Source organism: Peromyscus californicus, unplaced genomic scaffold (genome assembly GCF_007827085.1).
Source record: "Peromyscus californicus insignis strain IS unplaced genomic scaffold, ASM782708v3 Scaffold_12__1_contigs__length_115047231, whole genome shotgun sequence".
In the NCBI taxonomy this organism is placed as follows: domain Eukaryota; kingdom Metazoa; phylum Chordata; class Mammalia; order Rodentia; family Cricetidae; genus Peromyscus; species Peromyscus californicus.
Genome location: NW_026294413.1, coordinates 69,557,150 through 69,570,504, shown reverse-complemented (window position 1 = coordinate 69,570,504; position 13,355 = coordinate 69,557,150). Strand labels below are relative to the sequence as shown.

At 48.2% G+C, this 13,355-nt stretch overlaps 1 protein-coding gene and 1 non-coding gene across 3 annotated transcripts; one reads left to right on the top strand and one right to left on the bottom strand.

The window, feature by feature from the left end:
- Positions 1 to 775: 775 nt before the first annotated feature.
- Positions 776 to 10,693, bottom strand: Prmt5 (protein arginine methyltransferase 5). 2 transcript variants are annotated; one of them, XM_052733253.1, is made up of 17 exons: positions 10,562 to 10,693; positions 9,823 to 9,941; positions 9,433 to 9,518; positions 8,543 to 8,677; positions 7,984 to 8,096; positions 7,811 to 7,860; positions 6,223 to 6,386; positions 5,542 to 5,703; positions 4,853 to 4,930; positions 4,706 to 4,764; positions 4,500 to 4,622; positions 4,241 to 4,416; positions 3,214 to 3,323; positions 2,903 to 2,996; positions 2,642 to 2,758; positions 2,305 to 2,369; positions 776 to 1,525 (listed from the first exon to the last, which is right to left on the bottom strand). In XM_052733253.1, the coding sequence occupies exons 1-17, from the start codon at positions 10,669 to 10,671 to the stop codon at positions 1,373 to 1,375; spliced, it is 1,914 nt and encodes a 637-aa protein (XP_052589213.1). In that variant the 5' UTR covers positions 10,672 to 10,693; the 3' UTR covers positions 776 to 1,372. The 2 variants fall into 2 exon arrangements, with proteins under 2 accessions (XP_052589213.1, XP_052589214.1); XM_052733254.1 differs by lacking the exon at positions 9,823 to 9,941 and having other exon boundaries at positions 10,562 to 10,676.
- Positions 10,694 to 11,017: 324 nt separating this feature from the next.
- Positions 11,018 to 11,090, top strand: Trnar-acg (transfer RNA arginine (anticodon ACG)). Its single transcript has one exon. It is a non-coding gene; the product is annotated as a tRNA-Arg (tRNA).
- The last annotated feature ends 2,265 nt before the right edge of the window (positions 11,091 to 13,355 follow it).

The following is a 13,355-nucleotide window of genomic DNA, read 5'->3' as shown; positions in this document are numbered from 1 at the left end:
GGACCTACTGACTAGAAGAGGGTAGGATCTTCGTTCTCGGAGATTGTTTTGTAGGGCCCCACACCTCCGTCCTGGGTGGGCAGCTACCCAACCCTCCGGACTGTCCCTCCTGAACCCACTACTTGGGACTTGAATATTGCCAGATGCCAAGGCCACACTGCTGTCCACATCAGCACCCCACATTACCCCCTACTGCAAATGTAAACTGAGATCATTTCTCAGTGACACATACTGCGAAGTATTCTCTTCTAAAAGAAAGGAACTGATGATGCCATCTTTCACTTCATAACTCCTGGAGACTTTGGCTGCCCAATCCTGCACTACCCCAAAATTGACTGGCTATTAGACACAGTACTAATTGGAACATGTAGCAACATCATTTCACTGTACTGATTTCAAATAGCCCTCTGTAAAATGGACAACCGGACTAACTATTCTGTGACTTTACTGGAGACGCCCGACAATCCATCTAAGGCAGGCAGAAGCTAACTAGTTTTACTCATATCATGCTTCCTAGAGAACAGACTAACGGACCTAATGGACCAGTCAGAAAAGGCCTACATCCAGAAGTCTCAGGGTGGGGGGTGAGGGGGTGGACACAGACATGACTCCGGACCTCACAGGTTACCACTGAGTACTCCATACTCTACTACCCAACAGCACTGGCTCTCACTCAGTCTCTTAGGTCCCTTTGGGTCTTAGGTAAGGCAAGAGCACAGACCCAAACATGTCCAGATTTAAGTGAGGTGGAGGAAAACAGGCAGGAACAGCAACGTAAAGCAGCAGAGGCCATAACTTCACTTTATTTGTATTTCCTTCTTACACAAAACCATCCAAACAACAACAGAATAAGGCAAGGCAAAGGCTGGAAATTTGTTCGATGCACATGTTCTCGGGGCTGTTCCACAAACCTTTTCTTTTTTTCTCCAGACCCCTGCTCTGAAGGCTGAGTACCTGTTCATGCTGCTTCATATCCAGCACTATTAATTCTTCATGCCCTAGCCAGAGGCCTTTGAAGATTGGTGGCTTGTGTCCCGTCTGTTTTTTTTTTTCCTTTTTGGAAACAGGGTCTCACTATGCAGCCCTAGTTGGCCTGGAACTCACTAGGTAGACCAGGCTAGCCTTGAACTCACAGAGATCCACCTGCCTCTGCCTCCAGACTGCTGGGATTGAAGGTGTGCACCACCATGCTTGGCAGTCCTGGAATGCCTACCCTTGCCCACCATGACATAAGGTAGGAAAGCAGACTGAAACGTTAATCTCTGAGGGGTGAGGGTCTCTCAGATGAACTGTACCAGCAGATGTTCTGCACCTTCTGTGCTGTAGGAACAGAACTCCAAGCGTTTCCAAGGCTCTGACATTGCACACGGGGCTAGAGGCCAATGGTATAGGAGCGGCCGGTAGGGTTGTGAATAGAAGAACAGACTGGTGCTGTCACCGCCCACTCATACCACACCTTCTTAGAATTGCTGCATCGCCAGAAACGCACGCAGATGCTTTGGCCTTCGCGCACCGTGATGGGCTGCTGGAATAGGAAGAAGACAGGGAAATTCAGGTAGAGCTGATGCACTGTACTTGGTAATGGCCTAGGGTAGGCAGAGACTAGATGGCAAACAGCCAAGTGGAGGGTACAAACCTATAACCCCAGAGTGCTGAGGCAGGAGGATTTCAAAGCCAACTTGGGCCATAATTCCAAACCGTATCTCTCTCAAAACCAAACAACAAAAGATAAAAACAAAAGTATTCTGACCTTACCTACTCTGTCAAAATATGGAACACTCAGGGGGTGAACAAAGGGTGGAGAATCTATGAGCATGTACAAGACTCCATGAAAGCACCTAAGAGGAAGCCAACCTACTCTAGGAGGTCCGGAAAACGACCCGACAGCAGGAATTTCCAGGAAACCTAGGTTAGTCAGCAGGGTGGCGAGATGAGCAAAGACCCTCACAGGCAAAGCAGAGAGGAATAAAAGCTGGAGACAGCAGCTGGAAGGCAGGAAAAATCCACCAAACCAACTCTCACAACACCGTCACCGAAGGGCAGTGGGAAGAGGCACTGAAGGGTTTAAATGATGAGGCAAATTCAAATGAGAGCTGTAAAAAGAGATGCCTGCCCCAGGTAAAGACCGGACAAGAGTGCTCTGAGATGTGGGGAGTCCACTTAGGTGACCCCAACCGGAATGTACCAACTTCTCAGAGCAGGTGACAGAGCAGAACGTGGGTTACAGCCAACTATCTGAGGGACAGGAGCAGAACACCACGAGCAAAGTTATCCCTCAACATACAGCCTACAGGTGATGCCTACCTTAATGGGGAAGAGGATGGGAAACCATGAGAACATCCCAGGAGAGTGAGTCTCTGGACGGATACCTGTGGAGACAGAATAATGGAACCTAGAGGTCTCCGCCTTCCCTCTTACCTGTGATCTTCTGTGACCATAAAAAGGAGGAATCCAAGATCCCCAATTCCTGACCTGGTTCCCCACCAAATTCGTGTGCTAGCCCTAACATAACATCCACTCGTATTCAGCCCCAGCCTCAAAAACTCGAAGGAGTCAAGCTTTCTGGAGCAGTCTCAAGAACGTGCAGACTGAAGGAATGTCCCCAGTGCGGTGATGTCCTTACACCATCCCAGACACTCACTCAGAGTGATGTCCCGATAAAGCACAGTCTCAAAGTAGCCGGCAAAGCCATGCAGCACCGTGTTCACCTCCACAGGAAACTCCAAGGTGCAGTAGCGGTTGTTGTCAATCATAGGATCTGTTAGGAAAGGTGTGGCTGGATGACAAGGGGCTGGAACCCCGGAGAACTTGGCAAAACTTGAATAAGCTCTCGCACAAGAGGACTAGACATGCAGACTGGGACAGCGAGGGGGGGAAGCAGGATGGCCGTGCAGGAGCCTACCTCGGTTGGGATGGCTGAAGGTGAAGCAGGGCTGGGGTGCAGACAGCTGGTGGAAGTTGTGCAGCCGAACCACGTACGGCATCTCAAACTGGGCCTGTACACAGAGAGAAACCAGAGCTAGAGGACACAGATGGGGTACCAACTTCCCCAGAGAAAGCTCAAACCCCAGGTCAAAGAACAAACAAAAACACCGCTTCACTTCAAACACTTCCTTCAATCCCAATTTCTCTTTTACTTCTTCATCTGCTCCACAGGAAGAAAACAGAGAAGACTAACGAATATTTCCACCTTCCAGAAAAGCAGCTCTTTACCTCAGGGTCACGGTCCTTCTCCCGACAGGCTCGGACCTCATTGTACAACTTAGAGGAAGAAATGGGAGCCAGGAAGGAGGTATATTCTCCAGGGATGCTCACACCATCGTCTACAGAGCAAGAGGGACCAATTAGTTTCCAAAGGGAGGGAAACGGCAGGTTTGCACTAACTGAAAGCCCAAACAATGAAACATGCCACGGCTGCCCGGGGCATGGCAGGAAGACAGGTTGATGTGCCACAGGGATTTCACTCTGAGGCTAATTTAGAGCCACAGATTAAAAGTAAAGAAACGTAACGTAGTCATGCATACTTAGCAACAGAACAAATTCTGGGATGAGTGTTAAACTACTATGTGTAAACAACAGTCTTAGACACACCAAGATGACTATGATGGACGTCCCAATGACACAATCCCACGGGACCACATCATGTACACAGCCCACCGCTGACGACTACCAGGAGGCAAGGCAGGACTCCAATCTGGTGGTTTTGAAATTTTGTGGGGATCGTAATACCCCAGGAACGTTCCCAATGAACATTAAGCTCAAGTACCCCTTATGGCAGAGACTGTACCCAGAGTCTCATTTTAAGTAAATGCTCTGTGGCCAGGCCCTACCCATGGTCCTCAAAGTGCATACATATTATGCCAACTCAGGGAGCTCACAGACCTTAGGTAGTCCACCCACTTATGGCTCTCTCAGAAGTTTTGATATCGGACATCATTTTCTTTTTTTTTTCTCTTAAAGACTTATTTATTTATTTTATGTATATATGTGCCTTTATTCCAGAAGAGGGCAACAGATCCCACTGTAGATGGTTGTGAGCCACCATGTGGTTGCTGGGAATTGAACTCAGGACCTCTGGAAGAGCAACTGGTGCTCTTAACTGCTGAGCCATCTCTCCAGCCCCGATATCTGACATCATTTTCTAATCTAGCAAGCAGCAATGTGCAGCCGAATGATCTGACTTCCAAGGCTGCTTCCTGGACCAGCCATCAACTGCCTCATCCACCCAGCCTGGACAAACCTTTCAGGAAGTGCTGTGCTCCATCCAGACACTCAGGTGACAGCTCATTGTCGGCAAAGGAGCCCAGCAGCTCACTGACGATGATGTCCGCTTTCTCTGGAGCCACCCATTCCCGCATGTCTGATGAGACAACTGTCACCTGGCTCCCCCATTCTTCAAACTGCCAGTTCTCTAGCCTGAAACAGAGGGAACAGAGTAAGAACCGGGGCTGGAAACGGGGACCCAGGACAAGCTGCCCAGCAAGCAGGCTGCTACTCACGTCACCACAGCATTGGGGTTCTTCTCCACAGCATACAGCCTTATCCGCCGGTCAGCCTGCTTGGCTGCCCGGAGAGATGCATTCACCAAGGGACCCCGGCCTGCACCCAGCACCATTAGCACCCTACGAAAAGGGAAGAGTCAAGCAGACTGAGCAGATGGAGAAACAGGCGCACAGCTCCCTGGGACCATGAGGAAAGCACTCACTGGACATTGGTCTCCTTTTCTTCTTCCGGTACTCGGTCTAGCAAACATTTATAGATAGCCTGGGGGAAGGACAGAAAACCTCATAGCTATGACCCCTTCTTCACTGATCTTACCCTGTGCTCTGCCACCCTGAAGCCAACACTATACCTGCTGATATTGAGAGTATTTGATGGGGTCCTTTTCAAATACTTCATATGTCTGAGATTCCAGATTGTCCATCAGTGGCTGATAAATGAGAAAAAGAACAAGTTGGCCAGATTTTGGCAAATGGCCAAGATATCAAAAATCTCCCATTGCTTCCTGAATTTTCATAGGATCCTGGACCACCTACTCTCAAGAGATAGCTCTTGCCCCATCTCTTGCTATCATCATTATTATTATTTTATTATTATTGTGGCTTTTTGAGATTTTTTTTTTCAATTAAAAAATATCTGTGTTGTCAGGTGATGGTGGCGCACACCTTTAAACCCAGCACTCAGGAGGCAGAGCCAGGCGGATCTCTGTTGAGTTCGAGGCCAGCCTGGTCTACACAGTGAGATCCTGGACAGGCACCAAAACTACAGAGAAACCCTGTCTCGAAAAACAATACAAAAAAAAACAAAAAAAAAAAACTGTGCATGGGTCTTTTCCCTGCATGTATGTCTGCACACCACACGCAGGCAGTGCTTGAGGAAAGGGTACCGAAAGCATCAGATCTCCTGGGACCACAGTTGTGAGCCACCATGGGAGTGCTGGGAATCAAATCCAGGTCCTCTGGAAGAGAGGCCAGTGCTCTTGACTGCTGAATAACCTCTCCAGTCCCTTCTCTCACCTTTGTGAATGTGCCCCAAACCTACCTGAAGTGGGGACTGCAGATAGTCTTCATAGCCTTTGGCAAAGAGTTCGTACGCATTGGGTGGAGGGCGGTTTTGGCTTAAGTATTCCAAGTACTGGAGGTAGGAGCAGAATTCCTTCTCTGAGTGGTGGTTGGTGCCCGTGATGATAAACTGCACTTCCAACTGTGAGAAGTCAGACCATTAGACCCAGCCCACAGACCATGACTATCACAAATTCTGGTTTACGACCAAAAGCCTGACATGAAATAAAACCCACACCAACAGGTCTCCAGCAGCAATCCGAGACCAAAAAAGGTGGGGCTCTGATAAGTCTATAAAGGCCTCCTTTGCCATATAAGCATCATCCTGACTCAAACGGCCACAAGTGAGGGGGCCTTGCAGGTTTCATGGCAGGCAGGGAAACTCAGTTCAGCCTGACTTAGGCTGGATCAAACTTTGAGTCTAATGCCAGGTGGCTTATGCCAGCATATTTAAATACAGTAGAATTAGAGAAAAAGTTTCCTGATATAATACAACAAATTTCTCATGAAGTTTGGTTCCTTCTCCAGAAATCACACACACACACACACACACACACACACACACACACACACACACACACACAAAATCACCTATGCCTCTTGCAGAGAGAAAATGTGCTGTACAAGTGAACAAGTCAGGAGATACCCTTGGGCCACCCACCTTGAGGAGCCGGAAGATCAGCCTCTGCTGCATCTTAGAAAGGACAGGAAATCCCTTCTTGTTGGTTAGGAAAATGCTGGTGGGAAGAATAGCTGCTTTGATGGGCTCTCCAAGCCAACGATCGATGACGTGACTGGATGGGAGGTCAGCCCCAATTTCAAGAGCTGCACAAAGGAAGAAAAAGGCCTACCACCTGTTGTTAGGCAGGGAGCCCTGCCTTACTGGGATGCAAGTTTTTTCCTTCTGCTGAAAACTGGTGGTTGAGCCCAGAGAAGGCAGCCAAAACACACACAGAACTCATCTATTTCTTCCCTTTTTCAGACAGGTTCTCACTGTATAGTCGTGGCTGGCCTCGAACTCACGAGAGATCTGCCACCCACATTCTGGAATTAAAGGTACATGGAAACAGAATGGCCAGTGCTGGTTCTATTTTAAGAGTGGGTCTCAAGTAGCCCAGTATAGCACTGAACTTCCCATGAACTTCTGATCCTCCTGCCTCCACTTCCTAAGTGCTGGGATTCGGGCATGTGCCATTACATCTGGTTTTACGTGTGCTATGGATCTTACTTAGAGCTTCATGTGTATATAGGCAACCAAGTGCTCTACCAACTGAGTTATACCCCCAGCCTCATGAAATTGTTGATCCTTGGTCTTTTTAGATTTAAATTTTATTCATGTGCATATGTGTGTATGTATGTACATATATCATGTGTGTGCCATATGTGTGTGTACATATTATGTGTGTGCCACATGTGTGTGCACATATACCATGTGTGTAGAGGTGCCCATGGAGGCCAGAAGAGGGAATCAGATCCTCTGGAGCTAGAGTTAATATGCAGTTATGAGATATCCAGTAAGGGTGCTAGGATCTGAGCTCTGGTCCTCATGATAGAGCAGCAAGTACTCTTAACCACTAAGCCATAGCTCTAGCCCTGAAACTGCTGGGGGGTTGGGGTTTTTTGGGTTTTGTTTATTTGTTTGTTTTTGGGTTTTTTGAGACAGGGTTTTTCTGTGTAGCCCTGGCTGTCCTGGAACTCACCCTGTAAACTAGGCTGGCCTCAAACTCACAGAGATCCGACTGCCTCTGCCTTCTGAGCGCTGGGATTAAAGGCGTGCGCCACCACCGCCTGGCTGTTTTTGTTTTGTTTTGTTTTAAAAACATGGTCTCACTTATGTAGCCCTGTCCTGGAACTTTCTAAACTGATAACTCTTATTTCTGTTTTTTAGTTTTGTTTTTTGATTTTGTTGTTTTCCAAAATAGGGTCTGTGTAGCCTTGGCTGTCCTGGAACTCGCTGTGTATACCAGGCTGGCCTTGAACCCATAGAGATCCGTCTGCCTGCCTCCCAAGTACTAAGATTAAAGGCATGCACCACCACCCATCAGCTATTTTTTGTTGTTTGCTTTTTTTGGTTTTTTGTTTTTAAGATAGAGTCTATCTCATAGTCCTGGCTATTCTAGAACTCACTAATTAGACCCAGCTAACCTTGAACTCGGAGATCTACCTGCCTCTGCCTCCCAAGCCAGGGATGAACCTGCTGCTTCTTGCTCCTAGGAGGTTCCTGCTACCCCAGGACCCCGTGGACTCACCTACTGCAATTCTCTTGCTATAGTCACACAGAGTGCGGAAGTTATGCCACCTGCCCAGAGTCAGAAACAAAAATACCGTCAAATGCATGTGGCTTATCACTCAGGGAGCTCTTCCCAGTCCCCCATATTCCTCATCCTACCCCATGCAGGCAAAGCAGCAAGAGGAGACATACCACATCCACGTCTTCTCTTCCCCACTGTACTCCTCTGTGTGTGTAGTTGGTACATTCTCAATTACATCATCCCTCAGGTCCTCTGGTGCCACCAAGGGCACCCTCATCCAGAACTGCGGATGAACAGGGACTGTGAGTTAGAACACTGTTTTGAACTAATTGGGTCCAGAAGCTTCCCTCAAAGGATCTTGATCCAGATCTCAAGTTAATCTATTTATATGCTTTTCTAAACGTGATTACACTTGTGTTTAATATCTTATATACATCCATATGCAAATACCTACCTTTTACTTTAACTAGAAAAATGAAGTATTTTTCTATGATTTGGTTGTTTTACAGTGCTAAGACTCACACCCAGAGTATGTTAGGCAAGTGATCTACAACTGAGCTGCACCTCTAGCCCCAGAGATTCTGTTCTGAAACTCTCTACACAGCACTTTGAGATGGGGGACAGGGGAGAGTAGTACTAACATATCAATCTGGCCAAATACACTGAGGCATAACTAAGCGAACTTCACCCAGCTGACCATCATGATACCCAGCAGGAAAGAAGTCATACCATGGAAGAGTGGTGGCCAGTGTGGATGTGGTTGGTCAAAACTCTGGCCAGGTTTGTGTTATCTTCCTGATTCAGGGGCAACAGGAAAGCTGGAAGGCCCAGATATGCCCCAAAATTCAGCTCCTGTAACATAGCCTGCAACACAGGGAAAGAGAAAAACATTAAGGGCTAGGAACCAAATACTTTTGGAGAAGTTAAAACTGGACCTGACATTGTGGCCCAGGCTGTTCTGGAATTCACTATGTAACTCAGTTTGGCCTTGAATTGGAGGCAATCCTCATTCAGCCTCCAAAGTCCTGAAACTAGCTCTGTAGACCAGGCTAGCCTTGAACTCACAGAGATCTGCCTGCCTCTGCCTCCTGAGTGCTGGGATTAAAGGCGTGAGCCACCACCACCCAGCCTACTTTTTTCTTTTTGAGACAGGGTCTATCTACAAACTCCTGGTTATCCTAGAACTATGTAGACCAGGCTAGCCTTGAACTCAAACTTTTTTTTTTCTTTTTGAAACAGGGTCTTAGTATGTAACCCTGACTGGCCTGGATCTCTCTATATAGACCAAGGTCAGAGGTGTCCAGCTCAGAGATCTGCCTGCCTCTGCGGAGTTACAGATGTCAACCACCACACCCAGCATTAGACACTTTTAACTGTACTCTGATTTACCAGGTTCTGGAGGAATGGGAATTACTGTCCTAACCCAGTTTGATGACACAACTAATTTCTTTCCTCCCCCACCCCCCTTTTCCTTTCCTGGCTTGGAACTCTCAATCCTCCTCCATTATCTTCCTGATGTGGAACAGCCTCCCAAATGCTGAGGTTACAAGTAGGTGCCACAATACCTAAGTCAGACCTAATCTTTAAAAGGACCCCACAGAGAAATCCAACTGCCTTACCGCCTCAGAGTTCCTTCGGATCTTCTCCACTTTTGAGTCTGGATGAATCCACGGAGAAAGCTTGCCCACAATTAGCGTATTCCAGTCTGCACTCCCCCACCCAAGAAAAGACAAAGACTCAATGAGGTCTGGCATTTTCTTGCTCAATTTCTAGTTCTCAGCGGGAAATAAAGAGCAGAGATGAAAACAAGCCTTTTTCTCTCAGATATAGGGATAGCCTGATGGAGAATGGGGGACTGTGACTTTTAGTAAGTAAATGAGGAAACAAGAGTTACCTATATCACAGGGGCTAACCAATACAACCAAGTCAGAAAAGAAGAAAAATGAAGACCTATAAAGCATTAGTTATTACTGCCTCTAATAATAAGGGGCACATGGGATGGTCCCTACCCCTTCCTGACAGCAGTAGGTCTGATCGTGTCTGGGGGCCAGGCCGATTCTTAGCAGGTTCCTGAGTGAACTCCCTCTTGAAACGCGGGTGGAAGACAGGCATGCAGAGGAAATCAAACCTACAACCGCGAAGGACTCAGAATTATCATGTCAAGTGAGGACCCAGAGATCCAACCAACTGGGTTTAAAGTAGCATGATTTTGCACAGTTCTATAACGCCATCAGTCACCCCACGGGCTACTGAGTTCAGCCCATCTTGGGGCACATCACTTTCACTACACTGTGCATCCGTTTCTTCCCCAAAACACAGCCATGAAAAAGATGAATGAGAAAAAAACGGACATCCAAGCCAGGCAGCATTCGTTCTTCCCTGATAACACTGGCTTTCCAGGAATGTCAAATCCAGATTTGTCCCAACACTGCCCATGCCTCCCCCCCGCTAGATGAACCTCTTCTCTTGCTTGTCCCTTACACTTCCTTCTACTCTCAATCTCAGCCTCAAGGCCCTCGGGGGGCTGCCTTGCGTCCCTTCTTTAATTTACCCAATAACTCCCCTGACTTTTGAACTCGGTGACCACACGCCTCCCAGAGTTTCAGCCTCTCGTTCTTGGGGCCGAAGTCTTGCCCACTCAAGGAGTCATGGTGTCTCGAGCCCTCATCCCCTGCGGGGAACAAGTCTTGCCCTCCTTGGTCCCCAAATTTGGATCCCATATTCCTCTGGCGGAGGTTCAGCCCTCACCCCTGCTTGGCCACAGCACCCAGTGTGTCAGCTATTTCGGGGACGCAATTCAGGTCCCTCCCGCTGGACACGCGGCTGCCACCGCCACCTCCGACTGCCATCGCCGCCATCTTTTCCCTCGCGCGGCCCACGCCGGGATTCCTTGATCCTGGGGACCAATCACAAAGCTGAGAACAGTCCCCGGGAGGCGGGACAAGTCGCCTTAACAACCAGAGCGTCTTCACAGCTCCGGAGCGGAGGCGGAGGGACCGCGCGGCCGCTCCCGCCAATCCACAGGCCGCACGGTGACGTCGGCGTGGCTCCCCGGTTCTACCAATGACAGACTCTCACTGGTGACGCTCTGCAATCTCCCAGAATGCCCTGTCCGTCTGAAGAGTTCCAGGGAGACTACAGGTCCCAGGCCACCCTGCAGGCGAAGCCTGAAGTAGCATCATTGGGCCACACCAGAACGTCTGCGGGCCAGTGGCGCAATGGATAACGCGTCTGACTACGGATCAGAAGATTCCAGGTTCGACTCCTGGCTGGCTCGTTGGGACTGGTACTCCTTTATTTGCATCCCTTGCTAATGGTGACTAAGCTGCTAGTTATAAAGTTTTTATTTTCTTTCCTCGTCTCTCAGCCGCCTTATTTCTTAAAGTATTTATTTTTCTTTCCTCGTCTCTCAGCCGCCTTATTTCTTTCATTATCTCCTCACGCTGTTATTTTCAGGTCTTAACCTGGTTCGGATTTGCAGCCATCCTATGCTGGCGTTTCTCATTCCTCTTTTCAAAGCTGTGTCTTGTATCTGGGCAAGTGAATCTGAACATGAAAATTCCGGTGAAATTTCATCAATTAAGACGAGCTTTGTCTCATTACTATGCTACACTTAAAAATAGACTGTAGTAATTTAGCCACTAATTCCTCGTGATTCGGTCTCCAACACAGATGTAAATAAACATCTGCGAGCGCGTACACACACCCCTCAGAGAAAAGGGATTCATGAGAGAGATTACAGTGCCCTGGAATCGTGAAACTGCCTGGACGAGGACCAAGAAAATCTGCGTTTCCCGTCAACAGCTGGAAAAGAAGGCAGCGGCAGCGACAAGGAAGGACCTAGGAAGGGAAATGGGGAACACATACCTGAAGGCAGGAAACCCACAGATGCCGAGGGTCCTCCAGGCCAATCTAGTGGAGGCTTTTTCTCCGCTGACGTTCCCTCTGCTTGTGACAGAGTGCTAAACAAACAAACAAATAAATAAATAGATAAACAAACAAACAAATTAATTAATTAATTAAATTTTAAAAAACATACCTAACCAGGACGAGGAGGCCTTGACAGAATTCAGGGACACAGGAGGGGGGAAAAATAGGGTCGGCATTTTGTCCTTGCAGTGGGAGCGTTCAGGGAGAATCGGATTTAGGGTTCGGGTGTGCAGAGTTCATCTAGAGAGTGCTGTGTAATAGAGAGTTGCATGATCTGAACCAGACAATATTTGGAAGTTTCCAGACAAGAAGTCTTGACTAGTGAGATCACCATGGGTTCTGGAGGACAGTGCCCTTAGCAACACAGGAAGGATGTGGATAGGATGTGCTCTAAGGAGCCCTGGGTAAAGTAAGACTTCTCCCCCCTCCCCCTACCCAAGAAGGACAGTCAGGAAACCAGAGAACTAAGAAAATGTACCATGAGGGGTTGATGATGCTTTTGTACCACCACCACCACCCACCAACAACAAAACCATCCACCAACACCAACACCACCTCCACCACCAACACCCACCACCATCACCATCACCACCCACCACCACCACTACCCATCACCACCACCACCCACCACCACCTCTACCACCACCACCACCACCACTCACCACCCACCACCACCCACCACCACCCCTTTTGCTGCTCCAGGAAACCATATTACATTGGGTTTCATGCTTCATTAGGCTCCTATGGCCTGTGACTGTCTCTCAGATGTTCTTTGGTTCCAATGATTGTTCATTTTGATGAGTGCTGGTCAGGCATGTTATAAGATGCCCGTCTGTTGGAACTTGTCTCATGTTTTTCTCATGATTAGACTGGGAAAGAAAATCAGAAACAAGCTGTCATTCTCTCCCTCCCGCCCGCCCCCCCCCCCCCCCGCCTCTCTTCCTCTCTCCCTCTCTATTCTTCCTTCCCTCCATCCCTCCCTCCTTTCTTTCCCTGTTCTTGATTTTTTGAAACAGGGTTCTCCTCTGTAGCTGAGGCTGGCTTGGAATAACCCAGATTGGCCTCAGACTTGCAACAATCATCCTGCCTGGTGCCATTTCCATCACATATCAAGGATACGTTCTATCAGCATGGCTTATAACTGTCGATGTTATCATCTGGTAGAGGGGATTTCTCAGGTTTCTCAACAATATACTAATTCTCCTACCAGGACAGTCGTGATACCTATAGCCCTGCTACTTGGGAAGCTGAGTCTGGACGATCTCTTGAAACCAGCCCAGACACACACTCACTAGCTCATACACACACAAATTCTCTCTCTCTCTCTCTCTCTCTCTCTCTCTCTCTCTCTCTCTCTCTCTCTCTCTCTCTCTCTCTCTCTCACACACACACACACACACACACACACACAAGATATGATCTCTTTCTGTCCTTCTCCACCAATGACAATTTTCCATACTATACTTTTCAGAAGGATGTCACCCTGCACGCCCCTGCCTACACCTTGGGAATGGAGAGCTACAGTTCTTCTGTAGGGGAGCGGATCTGTAGAATTTATTTGCAATTCCTCCCTCCCTGCAGATCTTTTCAGTAGCTGGATGTCTATGGGAAG

Bases quoted from the DNA above. Each gene is read 5' to 3' on its own strand.
- Prmt5 (XM_052733253.1), bottom strand. From the start codon at position 10,671: ATGGCGGCGATGGCAGTCGGAGGTGGCGGTGGCAGCCGCGTGTCCAGC. The intron at 9,519-9,822 runs GTAGGGACCATC...GGGGGAGTGCAG, and splicing joins CCTACTGCTGTCAGGAAGGG to ACTGGAATACGCTAATTGTG. The intron at 4,765-4,852 runs GTATAGTGTTGG...TCCTTCCCCCAG, and splicing joins AATACTCTCAATATCAGCAG to GCTATCTATAAATGTTTGCT.